Genomic DNA, 14,464 nt, shown 5'->3' on the forward strand with positions numbered 1-14,464 from the left:
GATCCATGTTGTCTCTGACCACCTGACTGCGTGTGCTGCCTTTTATACCTTAGCCAGGGGGCGGGACTGCACTATCTTGCTCCGGATTGGTCAATTTTCAATGGGCGTGGCTACTTTCCTGCCTCCTGATTGGACAGTCAGCTGGAATTGATCTGGCATTATGATGTCATCAGCCATTGGGGGAGATTCTCTGTCATTGTGACATCATCATTCATGTCCTTTACAGTATGTTTACTGCATTTGGATTTATGTATGTGTGTACATACTGCATACACTATGTATATGTTACATGGTATATTAATATTGTGTATGTCCTGGTTTGGTTCCATGCACATCACACACACATCACCTTCAGAAGAATACATTGAGAGAATTATCCCCAAATTATCTTCCCCTTTGGCTGTAATTTATCTCACTATGTAGCCACTAATTAAAGCTATAATGAGAAAGGGTGTAACATACCGAAACTTTGCCAGTTTTGGAATAAACTCTTCTTCTATTTTTCCTGTTTGGATCTGGAGTGCTGCTTCTTTTTTGGATTTTATGGATAGATTAAAGTCAGTGGGGGTCATTTACTAAGGGCCCGATTCGCGTTTTCCCGACGTGTTACCCGAATATTTCCAATTTGCGCCGCTTGTACATGAATTGCCCCGGGTTTTTGGCGCACGCGATCGGATTGTGGCGCATCGGGGCCGGCATGCGCGCGACAGAAATCGGGGGGGCGTGGCCGAACGAAAACCCGACGTATTCGGAAAAACCGCCGCATTTAAAAACCGAAAATGTGTCGCTTGGGGAGCGCTCACCTTCACCTTCTATGGGATGGTGCATTCCGGGGCGTTAAGATTATTTTCGGCGCCCTTAAATCCCAGCCGGACCCGAATCCTGTGCAGAGAACGCGCCGCTGGATCGCGAATGGGCCGGGTAAGTAAATGTGCCCCAGTAGGTACATGGGAATTTTATACTGTATTTACAAACGCCATTATGTTTATTAAACATCCAGCAAGTGAACACAGCCTAATATGGCGCTTATACTTATCACCACATTCTTTCACTATATTTACATCAAACTGACCTTCTATAAATACATTTGGGCTCTTTAATAAGGGTCCGCGGACCTCATTTTTGTCGGGTTTTCCGTCGATTTCCGAGTTAAATGGCACCACTAAAAAGTACAATTTGTCCCACAGATAACAAGCCCTAACACATCTCTGTTAACGTAAGAATATAAAAGTTATTGCTTTTGGAATGAGGGCAGTAAAAAACAGTAATGCAAAATCGAAAATGGGCTGAATCCTGTAAGGGTTAATAGAAAAAGATGGTATAAGATTCAAATCACTGTCACGCAAAGAAGGCAATGGGGGACATGGGAACTTTATTTGTGCTTGTTGTTTTCTTTTTCTATTTGCTTTTTTTGCGACTTTTGCTATTGTACACCTTTGTGTGCACCTTGCGCGTTGTGCCTCACTTATCCTTTTTTCCAGGTATTCCGTGCAACTTTTCACTTATGTGTCTTTTTTTTGTTCTTTTTGGGACTTTTTCCAGGGCAGGTGTATTGGAAGGATTTTTTTTCATGGAACCTGTTTTAACATGCAAATTGTAAGTATTTCACAATGCTTTCAATCTTTAAAATTTTGCACATAAACCTGATGGGCATTGAAAGTTTGGGCTGTTTATTTCTATAAATTTATACATTTTTGCATTCATATTTTATTGAAATTCATTGGCTGCTTCTTATGGTGCAGTCACACATGGGGGCACATTTACTTACCCGGTCCAGTCGCGATCCAGCGGCGCGTTCTCTGCTCTGGATTCGGGTCCGGCCGGGATTTATGAATATAGTTCTTCCGCCGTCCACCAGGTGGCGCTGCTGCGCTGAAAGTCATCTCATCGCGCCGGAATGCACCACCTCGGACCAGGTGAAGGTAAGCGCTCCCCAAGCGACACTTTTTCGGTTTTTAAATGCGGCGGTTTTTCCGAATACGTCGGGTTTTCGTTCGGCCACGCCCCCCGATTTCCGTCGCGCTCATGCCGGCGCCGATGCGCCACAATCCGATCGCGTGCGCCACAATCCCTGGGCAATTCAGGTACAATCGGCGCAAATCGGAAATATTCGGGTAACACGTCGGGAAAACGCGAATCGGGCCCTTAGTAAATGACCCCCATGGTGTTTGAGATGCATTTTTTAAGCATTGAAGAAGCGCATGTTTTTTACATTTTACCATGCGTTTGGTTGGTTAGAAAGCGTTTTTTCTTCATTGCTGGATGTTTAAAATGTAAAATTGCTGTGAAAATGTTAGCACTTCCAACAATGAAGAGAAACGCTTTCAAACCAACCAAAAGAATGGCAAAATGTAAAAAGGAATGAGTTCTGCGATGCTTTTAAAAAGCATTACAAACCACCCTCATATGTTGTCATCTGCATGGTGTGTGACTAGAGTGCTTAAAAATGAAGGTCAGGGCCTCAAATCCAAAATTTACAGGAGTGTCCACTTGGTTATCCCTTATCGCCACAGCCCTTTTACGTTTTTGCGTTTCCATTTTTTACTCTCAACCTTCATAAATCTATAACAATGTAAAGAGCTATATTAGGGCTTGTTTTCTGCGTAACAAATTGCACTTCATAGTGACGTATATAATATTCCATGTTGTGTACTGAGAAGCAGGAAAAAATTCCAAATGAATTCTAAATAACGCATTTGCACCATTTTCTTGTGGGCTTGGATTTTGCGGCTTTCACTGTGCGCCCCAAATGACATGTCTACTTTATTCTTTGGGTTGGTGCCATCAGGAGGATAACAAATTTATTTAGGTTTTATAATGTTTTTAAACATTTACAAAAATGAAAACCTCCTGGACAAAAAAAAATTAATTTCGCCATTTTCTGACGCTAATAACTTTTTCATACTTCAGCGTACAGAGTTGTGAGTGGTGTCATTTTTGCGGCTCTTGATGATGTTTTCAATGATACCATACTAAGAACTGTACAGCCTTTTGATTAATTTTCATTGAATTTTTTCAAAATGGCAAAAAGTGCTATTTTCGATTACGGATTTAAACCCCGGAAATAACCGGCGTTATAATATTTTGATAGATCGGAAATTCAGAAACATATTTATGTTGTTTGTTGATTTTTACTGTTTATCTATATTTAAATCAGTTCTAGGGAGGGGGGGGGGTGAATTTTTAGCCCCCCCCCCCCCCTAGGGTACTTTAACTAGGTATGGTAGTATATCGGGATTTATCACATCATAGTATATTAATATATTCTTTTAATATCAAAAGTCATGGCCATAAGTTTTGAGAATGACACAAATATTATATTTTCACATGATCTGTTGCCCTCTGGTTTTTATTTGTGTTTGTCAGATGATTTTATCACATACAGAAATACAAGTGCAATCATATTATGAGTAACAAAAGTTTTTATTGACAGTTAGAATGAGTTAATGCAGCAAGTCATTATTTGCAGTGTTGACCCTTCTTCTTCAGGACCTCTGCAATTCTTCCTGCAGCTCTCAATCTACTTCTGGACCAAATCCTGACTGATAGCAGTCCATTCTTGCACAATCAATGCTTGCATTTTGTCACAATTTGTTGGTTTTTGTTTGTCCACCCGTCTCTTGATGATTGACCACAAGTTCTCAATGGGATTAAGATCTGGGGAGTTTCCAGGCCATGGACCCAAAATCTCTATGTCTTGTTCCCTGAGCCATTTAGTTATCACCTTTGCTTTATGGCAAGGTGCTCCATCATGCTGGAAAAGGCATTGTTGATCACCAAACTGCTCTTGGACGGTTGGGAGAAGTTGCTCTTGGAGGATATTCTGGTACTATTCTTTATTCATGGATGTGTTTTTAGGCAAAACTGTGAGAGAGCCGATTCCCTTGGCTGAGAAGCAACCCCACACATGAATGGTTGCAGGATGCTTTACAGTTGGCATGAGACAAGACTGGTGGTATCGCTCACCTTGTCTTCTCCGAACAAGCTGTTTTCCAGATGTTCCAACCAATTGGAAAGGGGATTCATCAGCGAAAATGACTTTACCCCAGTCCTCAGCAGTCCACTCCCTGTACCTTTTGCAGAATATCAGTCTGTCCCTGATGTTTTTTTCTGGAGAGAAGTGGCTTCTTTGCTGCCCTCCTTGACACCAGGCCTTGCTCCAAGAGTGTCTGCCTCACAGTGCGTGAGGAGCAACAATGGAACCTCTCTCCTTGAATTCCTTAATGATGCGATAGATTGTTGACTGAGGTGCAATCTTTCTAGCTGCGATACTCTTCCCTGTTAGGCCAGTTTTGTGCAGTGGAATGATGACTGCATGTGTTTCTTTAGAGATAACCATGGTTAACAGAAGAGAAACAATGATGCCAAGCACCAGCCTCCTTTTAAAGTGTCCAGTGGTGTGATTCTTACTTAATCATGACAGATTGATCTCCAGCCCTGTCCTCATCAACACCCACACCCGTGTTACTGGAGCAATCACTGAAACGATGTCAGTTGCTCCTTTTTAGGCAGGACTGCAATGAAGTTGAAGTGTGTTTTGGGGGAAAAATTTAATTTTCTAGGCAAATATTGACTTTGCAATGAATTGCTGTTGAATTGCTCATTCCTAATGGGAGCTGTGATTTTTTTATGGTGGAGACTCTTGGGTGCTCCCATACAACAACCTCCATTACTTGAATGTAATCCACTACCCAGCTGATGTTTGCTATGCGATTTGCCCACCTGTTGGCAGTCCATTTGCCATCAGCTGTCAGCTGCTCCTTTTAAGGCAGGACTGCAATGAAGTTGAGATGTGTTTTGGGGGAAAAAGTTCATTTTCTAGGCAAATATTGACTTTGCAATGCATTGCTGTTAAGCTGATCACTCTTTATAACATTCTGGAAAATATGCAAATTGCCATTATAAAACCTGATGCAGTAAACTTTGTAAGAACTTAACATTTGTATCATTCTCAAAACTTATGGCCATGACTGTATATTAGCTACTCTATCTATTATAATCTGCCCTTATGAAAACATCTATTCTGCATATAAGAACAACAAGGGCAGCAAGAACTGAATCTACAGTATCATTGTGTACATAGAAGATGAGCCCTTAGCATCAGCTCCTCTGGGGAGCCTGAGACACTGAGAACAATCATATGAATAGGCTGTAATGTACTCTATGGATGGTCAGTCTGCTTCAAGAGGAGAATGTGGACAAATGCCGCTTTTTCTTCATTTTTCCTCTTGCCACTTACTCGAAAATCAGGGCCTCTATCCCCACAGAGGGCCCCTGCCCCTGCTAGTTATAGAAATCCATGTTGGTAGAACAATTGATGTGGGGGCTAAAATAATTCTTTGCATCGGCTTAAGAAAGATATAGATATGATTGGTGACGGTAGGGGCATGGCAGAGGTCCTTTCTCTACTTGATACAGAAGACATGATGGCATTTAATTTATTATATAATTTTGACCCACACCGTCAAATTATATGTAATATAATATATGAAGGGGATGCAGTGTATAAAAAAAGAGGCATTTGATATAAAATAATTCAATGAGGGTATATTAAATATGATATAATTCAAAATGGGGGTTGCAATATATAAAATAATTTGTAAGCAGTTCAGAAAATGTAATTGATTACTGGGTGCATTACATATAATTTATTCCGGGAGAAAAGTGGATTGTTTTATAGGATAAGTAGTGAATATTGAAATACATATTGAGGGGGAAACCAAGGGCAAAATATGTCTTTATATACATGTAGGGTGCTCAGTGTGGTCCGTGTAATGAAAGGACCATTTCTTATTTAGGAGCACAGTGTGGATATATTTGTTATCCAGGGACTCTATACTGCAAGTGAGTGTGGTATTTTTAGGGGAGCAGTATGGAAATGTGCTGCAAATAGCTGATAACATCTGGAGGCAAATGGTGAAGGCATTTTTATCACGGCTGGCAAATGTCATCATGCAGTTCTGGTCAAGCAAAATACCTACTTCCAAGATGATGACTTCCACATCTGACAATCCACGCACCAAAGGACGCACCAAAAGTAAAGGTGACATGGGGGGAAAAGATTGGTTCATGTTGACCTCATTCCTAATGGGAGCTGTGATTTTTTATGGTGGAGACTCTTGGGTGCTCCCATACAACAACCTCCATTACTTGAATGTAATCCACTACCCAGCTGATGTTTGCAAAAGAAATAGCAGGAGAGCAGCACTCCGTGTTGAGTAGTGTTTATTCAAGCACCAGTGGCAAAGACATTCCCAGCTGATGTTTGCTATACGATTTGCCCACCTGTTGGCAGTCCATTTGCGGTGGGTGAAGGAGCCAGAGGCTATTCTCTTCCGATTCCTATTTATGCCGGGGAGTGTGGGTAAAGCGGAGGCCACCATTACAGAGCGCAGCAGGGGAAACAGTGTCTGAAGGATTTAGCCATGTTTCCGCCAGGCCCAGGAAAGACAGTTTCCAAGAAATAAAGAGGTCATGAATATCAGTGACTTTGTTGCATATGGAACGAACATTCCATAATGCTCTACAGAGAGAGGGGGGAGGAGGTGGTGGAGAGCGGGTGCATAGTTTGTAGATTAGAGTGGTTACAAGATTTGGATGAGCTCTATGGCGGAAGGCTGGAGGAACAGTGGGGATATGTTTGAAAGGCCCTGGATTGGTGGAAATATCACCAGCAGCAAGGAGTATCAGAGATAGAGATAGCAGGTGAGAGAAGGATAGAGGATGCGGTGGTTGCTCCTTTTTGCAAAGTAGGTATGTAGCACTCAGGTAAGCAAGCATCAGCAGCAACCATTAAATGAGAGGGCAGAAGAGATGTTGATATAGAGAATTCATTAGTAGGTGGTAGAATATTGGGATAATGGTGGAGATATGAGAATAGGGGGAAGATGATAGTAATTACTATAAACAGCATTATTTGTGGCCAAGATTAGTGATGTGTTACTTACATATAGTATGATCTGTTCAAATCCGGTTCAATCCTGGTTTATTCTGCTCATTGCAGGAAATGCAAGATACTACACTACATGTTTGCAGTCCATTTAAGGTGGGTAGAGGAGCCAGAGGCTACCTTCAGAACGTCTCTGCATTTCTCCTCTATGCATTATCCTCTATTTCTTGGGTATACCCAGATGCTATATTTATAAAGTTGGGCTGGGGACCTGTTTCTCACATGACACCATCCAGCCAACCCCACATTTAACTTCTTTATTTAAAGAAGATGTAAATGTCATATACCTTACTCCTATACAATACATTTGTTTTACATGATACCTTTATATTGAACCTCTCAGATGCTGAAGAGCAGCTTTGTCTCTTCTAGCCTAAGCTCTATGGACACATATAGTAGTGAATGATCTGGATAATGAATGACAGAAATCATCAATTGTATTTATAATCATCAAATGTATCTTTTATTTTATGATGGTTCTATCTCCTGCTGCTGCTGGTGTTGTGCAGGGACGACCATCATTAATGTTTGGGACAATTTGGAGAGAAGCCAATTAACCTATCAGTATATTTTTGGGATGTGGGAGGAAACCGGAGTGCCCGGAGGAAACCCACGCAAACACAGGGAGAATATACAAACTCCATGCAGAGCTGTCCATGAGCTATCTGGACCCAGATGCTGCAAGGCCCCAGTGCAAACCACTGAGCCTCTGTGTTGCCCAAGGAAGGATTAGAAGACGTCTTGGTGGAAAATACCGCAGGTCTTTATGACTTCTTCATCTGCTACCTTCTTGACTGGGTCTATGCTCTTGCTGATGGTAGAGCCTGATGGTCACTGATGGAGGTTTTCATGAATGCTAGGCAAACATACAAGATGATTCCTGATGGCATTCCATTTGCGGTGTGTGAAGGAGCCAGAAGCTACCTTCAGAAGGTCTATGGACACCAGGTAAACATGCAAGATGCTACCTGTTGGCAGTCCATTTGCGGTGGGTGAAGGAGCCAGAGGCTACCTTCAGAAGGTCTATGGACGCTAGGCAAACATGCGAGATGCTACCTAGTGGCAGTCCATTTGCAGTGGGTGAAGGAGCCAGGGGCTACCTTTAAAATGTCTATGGACGCCAGGCAAACATGCAAGATGCTACCTGTTGGCAGTCCATTTTCAGTAGGTGAAGGAGCCAGAGGCTACCTTCGAAAGGTCTATGGACGCTAGGCAAACATGCGAGATGCTACCTAGTGGCAGTCCATTTGCAGTGGGTGAAGGAGCCAGGGGCTACCTTCAAAATGTCTATGGACGCCAGGCAAACATGCAAGGTGCTACCTGTTGGCAGTCCATTTGCGGTGGTTGAAGTAGCCAGGGGCTACCTTCAAAGTGTCTATGGACGCCAGGCAAACATGCTAGATGCTACCTGTTGGCAGTCCATTTGCGGTAGGTGAAGGAGCCAGAGGCTACCTTCAGTAGGTCTATGAACGCTAGGCAAACATGCGAGATGCTACCTCTTGGCAGTCCATTTGTGGTGGGTGAAGGAGCCAGAGGCTACCTTCAGAGGGTCTATGGACGCTAGGCAAACATGCGAGATGCTACCTAGTGGCAGTCCATTTGCAGTGGTTGAAGGAGCCAGGGGCTACCTTCAAAGTGTCTATGGACCCAGGCAAACATGCTAGATGCTACCTGTTGGCAGTCCATTTGCGGTGGGTGAAGGAGCCAGAGGCTACCTTCAGTAAGTCTATGGACGCTAGGCAAACATGCCAGATGCTACCAGTTGGCAGTCCATTTGCGGTAGTTGAAGGAGCCAGAGGCTACCTTCAGAGGGTCTATGGACGCTAGGCAAACATGCCAGATGCTACCTGTTGGCAGTCCATTTGCAGTGGGTGAAGGAGCCAGAGGCTACCTTCAGAAGGTCTATGGATGCTAGGCAAACATGCGAGATGCTACCTCTTGGCAGTCCATTTGCGGTGGGTGAAGGAGCCAGAGGCTACCTTCAGAGTGTCTATGGACGCTAGGCAAACATGCGAGATGCTACCTAGTGGCAGTCCATTTGCGGTGGGTGAAGGAGCCAGGGGCTACCTTCAAGAGGTCTATGGACACCAGGCAAACATGCAAGATGCTACCTAGTGGCAGTCCATTTGCGATGGTTGAAGGAGCCAGGGACTACCTTCAAAATGTCTATGGACGCCAGGCAAACATGCTAGATGCTACCTGTTGGCAGTCCATTTGCGGTAGGTGAAGGAGCCAGAGGCTACCTTCAGAGGGTCTATGGACGCTAGGCAAACATGCGAGATGCTACCTGTTGGCAGTCCATTTGCGCTGGGTGAAGGAGCCAGAGGCTACCTTCAGAAGGTCTATGGACGCTAGGCAAACATGCGAGATGCTACCTCTTGGCAGTCCATTTGCGGTTAATGAAGGAGCCAGAGGCTACCTTCAGAAGGTCTATGGACTCTAGGCAAACATGCTAGATGCTACCTTTAGGCAGTCCATTTGCGGTGTGTGAAGTAGCAAGTCGCAACCTTCAGGTGAAATCCAGGGGGTGAAGGCGCAAGACGCAACCTGCAGGTCGAGTTCGGTAAATGTCATACATCAAGGAGGATACAGCGAGGCCTTGATCTGGAGCGGTGATCTACAGAAACAAAAGAAAATGTATGTAAGTGATTATGACTAAACATGGAGCTCAGGATACAAATATTCATGACACATCTTCTGCTACCATACAAATCCGGAGACCTCATAATTGATTAATTGAAGTCTCTGCTCATTCTAGATTTGGGATTTCAGTAGAGGATTCTAAATCACTAGTTAATTCTATGCACATTTATATAGCAATGGCTATGGACACCTATCATTTCTATATTATACATCTTACAGGCAGGAGACTCATCTTATTGAGTGGTTACCCTCTGCCTGTCAGTGTGTTAAAATAAGGCGGCAGCAGATTATACACATTAATACACAACCTGAAGAAAAATCATTCATTATATACACATCATTGCCCTGCGCACTACAATGAGAAGAGTAATGGATGTCGTCCTACTACTTACCTGCTCCATTGATTACACTATACTGGTGGTCAAGCTGCAAGCTACATGGGCCTCTACATGGGGTTATGGAGGGATTAGGAGATTGGGATGAAGAATTAGGCTGGGAGCAATGGGCCATCCACCACCATTGTCCTTGGGTTGTTCTTACTATTTGGATGACCATCTGCTAAAGACTGTGGCCACCCAGTTCCTGGTGATGACAGGGTGATACTGTGTTGACCATTCTGGACATACAAAGCTGAACTGGTTGAACATTTTTTGGTACTTAGATTTTATGTAGTGTGGTGGTTCAGCATAGTCCATAGTATCTTCCACATTGAGGTCAATGGCTTCTGACCTCAGGATCTCTGGTGGTGGCATCTTCCTAGCTTCCACATCTTCCCAGTTTATATCAGAGAAGAATTGATGTTCCCTGATGTCTCCTTTGACTCCAAGGCGATGGAACTGGTCTTTGCACAACAGTCCTTGTAAAATGCTGACTGTGTCAGGTGGAAGAGACTCTGGGAAGTGTGGTTCATGATTGAGGACAGATTGCTCCAAATCTCTTGGTCTTTCTCCAGGGAATGGATACCTTGCTGTCACCAGCCCATAGAGGATGACGCCAATGGCAAAATAATCCACGGCTCTCCCATGTGGTAAGCCAAGGATCATTTCTGGGGCTGCAAATCCTGCTGTCCCCCTACAGTCATCTGTAATCCTCTTAGCAACGCCTTTCACAGCCAGGCCAAAATCAGTGATTTTGATATGGCCTTCCGTGGTCAGAAGCAGATTTTCTGGCTTTAGATCTCGATGAAGAATCCCTTTGCTGTGGAGGAATTCTGTGCCACAGACCACTTCTGCTATGATGAATCTTACCGTCGCTGTATCAAGAGGACACATTTCTAGGATAAAATCAAGCAGGTCCCCTCTAGTGGCCACTTCCATCACGTAATACACAAAGTTAACCGTGTGGAAGGCACCCAGCCCATGGATGAGAAATGGGCTGGCATGGGAGAGTTGAAGGATGTCACGCTCTACAAAGCTGTAGCCAGATTCAGTGTAATCCCTTTTATCGATGACCTTGATGGCGACACGCTCTCTGCGAATCCTATCTGTCGCCAGGTAGACTTGAGCAAAGCCTCCTTGACCCAGTGAGCGGTGGAACGTGAAGGACTCCAGTGATAGGGGCACGGTGGCAGTGGATGCTTGGGCAGAGGTGCCGGCTTCTACCACAGAGGTTTCAGCTGTGGTGTCCTGGTATCCGCTGCTCGAAGATGACTGTGCAGACCTGGGGAGCTCCTCTCTGGTAGTAGGGTCAATAGAGCTGGGGTCACAGCGGACATCCTGCACAGATCTACAAGTATCCATCTTCTTTTTGCTAGATTGTATGGTGTGCTGTTTCTCTTCATCATCCTTCTGGTCTTCTGTATGTGACATACAGGCTGTAAAAAAGCATATATATATATTGTGTCAGTGGAATGAGACATGGCATATTATCACGATTTGTATCCAATACGTGTCACTATGCATAAATGTATATATACTGTCAACCAATCATTGCTTCTTTTAATCAGTGCCGTGGTCACATGGTGTAAACCAGTGAAGGCAAACCTTTTGGAGACCGATTGCCCAAACTACAACCAAAATCCACTTATTTACCGTGAAGAGCCAACATGGCATTTTAAGCAGTAACTTATTGCTGCCTGTTCTTCCACATCTTTCAATTGTATCGGCTGCCTGAGACCACCAATACAGTTGAAAGAAGGAAGGAAAATTTAGTCTCTCGTTGTAGCTTCCCTCCAGGGTCTCTCTGTAGAGAAAGAACGGTGGGTCCAGCAGGATGAGCTTCAAAGATAATGCAGTTCTGTAAACACCTTCTCACTTTTCCCGCATTTCCAAACAGCCAATGAAGTGTGGCTTAAGTTGCCTGGGAATGCAGGAAGATTTGGTCCTATTTAGTGAACTCTGTCCTGGGACGATTGTCGGAGTGCCCACAGAAACGGCTCTGAGTGACATCTCTGGCACCCGTGCCATATGTTTGCCACCACTGGTCTAAACACTTCAGCCAACAGATTAAATATCCATATGTACTACATACACCGATCGCGCTATGTGCAATAAACACTTCTTTTACATAGAAATGATCCTTAGTAATTTCCTACCTTTGCTGTTGGCCATACTGTCCTCCATGTTGATACGACTGGGTCCAGGGATCACATTAGAAGGTTCCTTATTGACGATATAGGTCCCTCTGTGTTTGAGACCAGCAATCCACCTCTGTGGTCTCCGGAACAGGGCTAAAAAGCGGCTTCCTGCCTCTATTTCTTCATCCTCTGAGATTTTATTCTCCAGTTGTTCACCATTTTTGCTGTCCTCATTCTGTTTGCTGCAGTATTTGATGTACTCTTCATCCAGGCTGTGGAGCTGCTCCTGGATCTGGTTATATTCTTTTAGGATGACTTGCTCCACCATGTTGCCTGTCTGACGATCCATGTTGTTTCTGACCACCTGGCCGACCCTTAGTAAATTCCTACCTTTGGTGTCGGCCATACTGTCCTCCAAGTTGATATGACTGGGTCCAGGGATCTCATTAGAAGGTTCCTCATTGACGATATAGGTTCCTCTGTGTTTGAGACCAGCAATCCACCTCCGTGGTCTCCGGAGCAGGGCTAAAAAGCGGTTTCTTGGTCTACCCATAGCAATCTCCAGTTTCTTTGGTGCCTGTGGTTGCATTTCTGCCTCTATTTCTTCATCCTCTGAGATTTTATTCTCCAGTTGTTCCCCATTTTTGCTGTCCTCATCCTGTTTGCTGTAGTATTGTATGTACTCTTCATCCAGGCTGTGGAGCTGCTCCTGAATCTGGTTATATCCTTTCAGGATGACCTGCTCCACCATGTTGCCTGTCTGATGATCCATGTTGTCTCTGACCACCTGACTGCGGGTGCTGCCTTTTATACCTTAGCCAGGGGGCGGGACTACACTATCTTGCTCCGGATTGGTCAATTTTCAATGGGCGTGGCTACTTTCCTGCCTCCTGATTGGACAGTCAGCTGGAATTGATCTGGCATTATGATGTCATCAGCCATTGGGGGAGATTCTCTGTCATTGTGACATCATCATTCATGTCCTTTACAGTATGTTTACTGCATTTGGATTTATGTATGTGTGTACATACTGCATACACTATGTATATGTTACATGGTATATTAATATTGTGTATGTCCTGGTTTGGTTCCATGCACATCACACACACATCACCTTCAGAAGAATACATTGAGAGAATTATCCCCAAATTATCTTCCCCTTTGGCTGTAATTTATCTCACTATGTAGCCACTAATTAAAGCTATAATGAGAAAGGGTGTAACATACCGAAACTTTGCCAGTTTTGGAATAAACTCTTCTTCTTTTTTTCCTGTTTGGATCTGGAGTGCTGCTTCTTTTTTGGATTTTATGGATAGATTAAAGTCAGTAGGTACATGGGAATTTTATACTGTATTTACAAACGCCATTATGTTTATTAAACATCCAGCAAGTGAACACAGCCTAATATGGCGCTCATACTTATCACCACATTCTTTCACTATATTTACATCAAACTGACCTTCTATAAATACATTTGGGCTCATTTACTAAGGGTCCGCGGACCTCATTTTTGTCGGGTTTTCCGTCGATTTCCGAGTTAAATGGCACCACTAAAAAGTACAATTTGTCCCACAGATAACAAGCCCTAACACATCTCTGTTAACGTAAGAATATAAAAGTTATTGCTTTTGGAATGAGGGCAGTAAAAAACAGAAATGCAAAATCGAAAATGGGCTGAATCCTGTAAGGGTTAATAGAAAAAGATGGTATAAGATTCAAATCACTGTCACGCAAAGAAGGCAATGGGGGACATGGGGACTTTATTTGTGCTTGTTGTTTTCTTTTTCTATTTGCTTTTTTTGCGACTTTTGCTATTGTACACCTTTGTGTGCACCTTGCGCGTTGTGCCTCACTTATCCTTTTTTCCAGGTATTCCGTGCAACTTTTCACTTATGTGTCTTTTTTTTTGTTCTTTTTGGGACTTTTTCCAGGGCAGGTGTATTGGAAGGATTTTTTTTCATGGAACCTGTTTTAACATGCAAATTGTAAGTATTTCACAATGCTTTAAATCTTTACAATTTTGCACATAAACCTGATGGGCATTGAAAGTTTGGGCTGTTTATTTCTATAAATTTATACATTTTTGCATTCATATTTTATTGAAATTCATTGGCTGCTTCTTATGGTGCAGTCACACATGGTGTTTGAGATGCGTTTTTTAAGCATTGAAGAAGCGCATGTTTTTAACATTTTACCATGCATTTGGCTGGTTAGAAAGCGTTTTTTCTTCATTGCTGGATGTTTAAAATGTAAAATTGCTGTGAAAATGTTAGCACTTCCAACAATGAAGAGAAACACTTTCAAACCAACCAAAAGAATGGCAAAATGTAAAAAGGAATGAGTTCTGCGATGCTTTT

The 14,464-nt window shown here is 43.3% G+C and overlaps 1 protein-coding gene across 2 annotated transcripts; it reads right to left on the reverse strand.

Annotated features, from left to right (window-relative positions):
- Positions 1–8,349: 8,349 nt before the first annotated feature.
- On the reverse strand, positions 8,350–12,872 carry LOC140120628 (protein kinase C-like 1B). Of its 2 annotated transcripts, XM_072139594.1 has the most exons (4): positions 12,126–12,872; positions 9,985–11,405; positions 9,369–9,566; positions 8,353–8,928 (listed from the first exon to the last, which is right to left on the reverse strand). In XM_072139594.1, the coding sequence occupies exons 1-2, from the start codon at positions 12,856–12,858 to the stop codon at positions 10,132–10,134; spliced, it is 2,007 nt and encodes a 668-aa protein (XP_071995695.1). In that variant the 5' UTR covers positions 12,859–12,872; the 3' UTR covers positions 8,353–8,928; positions 9,369–9,566; positions 9,985–10,131. The 2 variants fall into 2 exon arrangements, with proteins under 2 accessions (XP_071995694.1, XP_071995695.1); XM_072139593.1 differs by having other exon boundaries at positions 8,350–9,566.
- Positions 12,873–14,464: the final 1,592 nt, after the last annotated feature.

Source organism: Engystomops pustulosus, chromosome 3 (genome assembly GCF_040894005.1).
Source record: "Engystomops pustulosus chromosome 3, aEngPut4.maternal, whole genome shotgun sequence".
NCBI classification, from domain to species: Eukaryota; Metazoa; Chordata; class Amphibia; order Anura; family Leptodactylidae; genus Engystomops; species Engystomops pustulosus.

Excerpts from the sequence above, each read along its gene's own strand:
- LOC140120628 (XM_072139593.1), bottom strand. The coding sequence starts at position 12,858 with ATGGTGGAGCAGGTCATCCTGAAAGGATATAACCAGATTCAGGAGCAG. Across the intron at positions 11,406-12,125 it reads CAGTATGGCCAACAGCAAAG|CCTGTATGTCACATACAGAA; the intron begins GTAGGAAATTAC and ends GCTTTTTTACAG.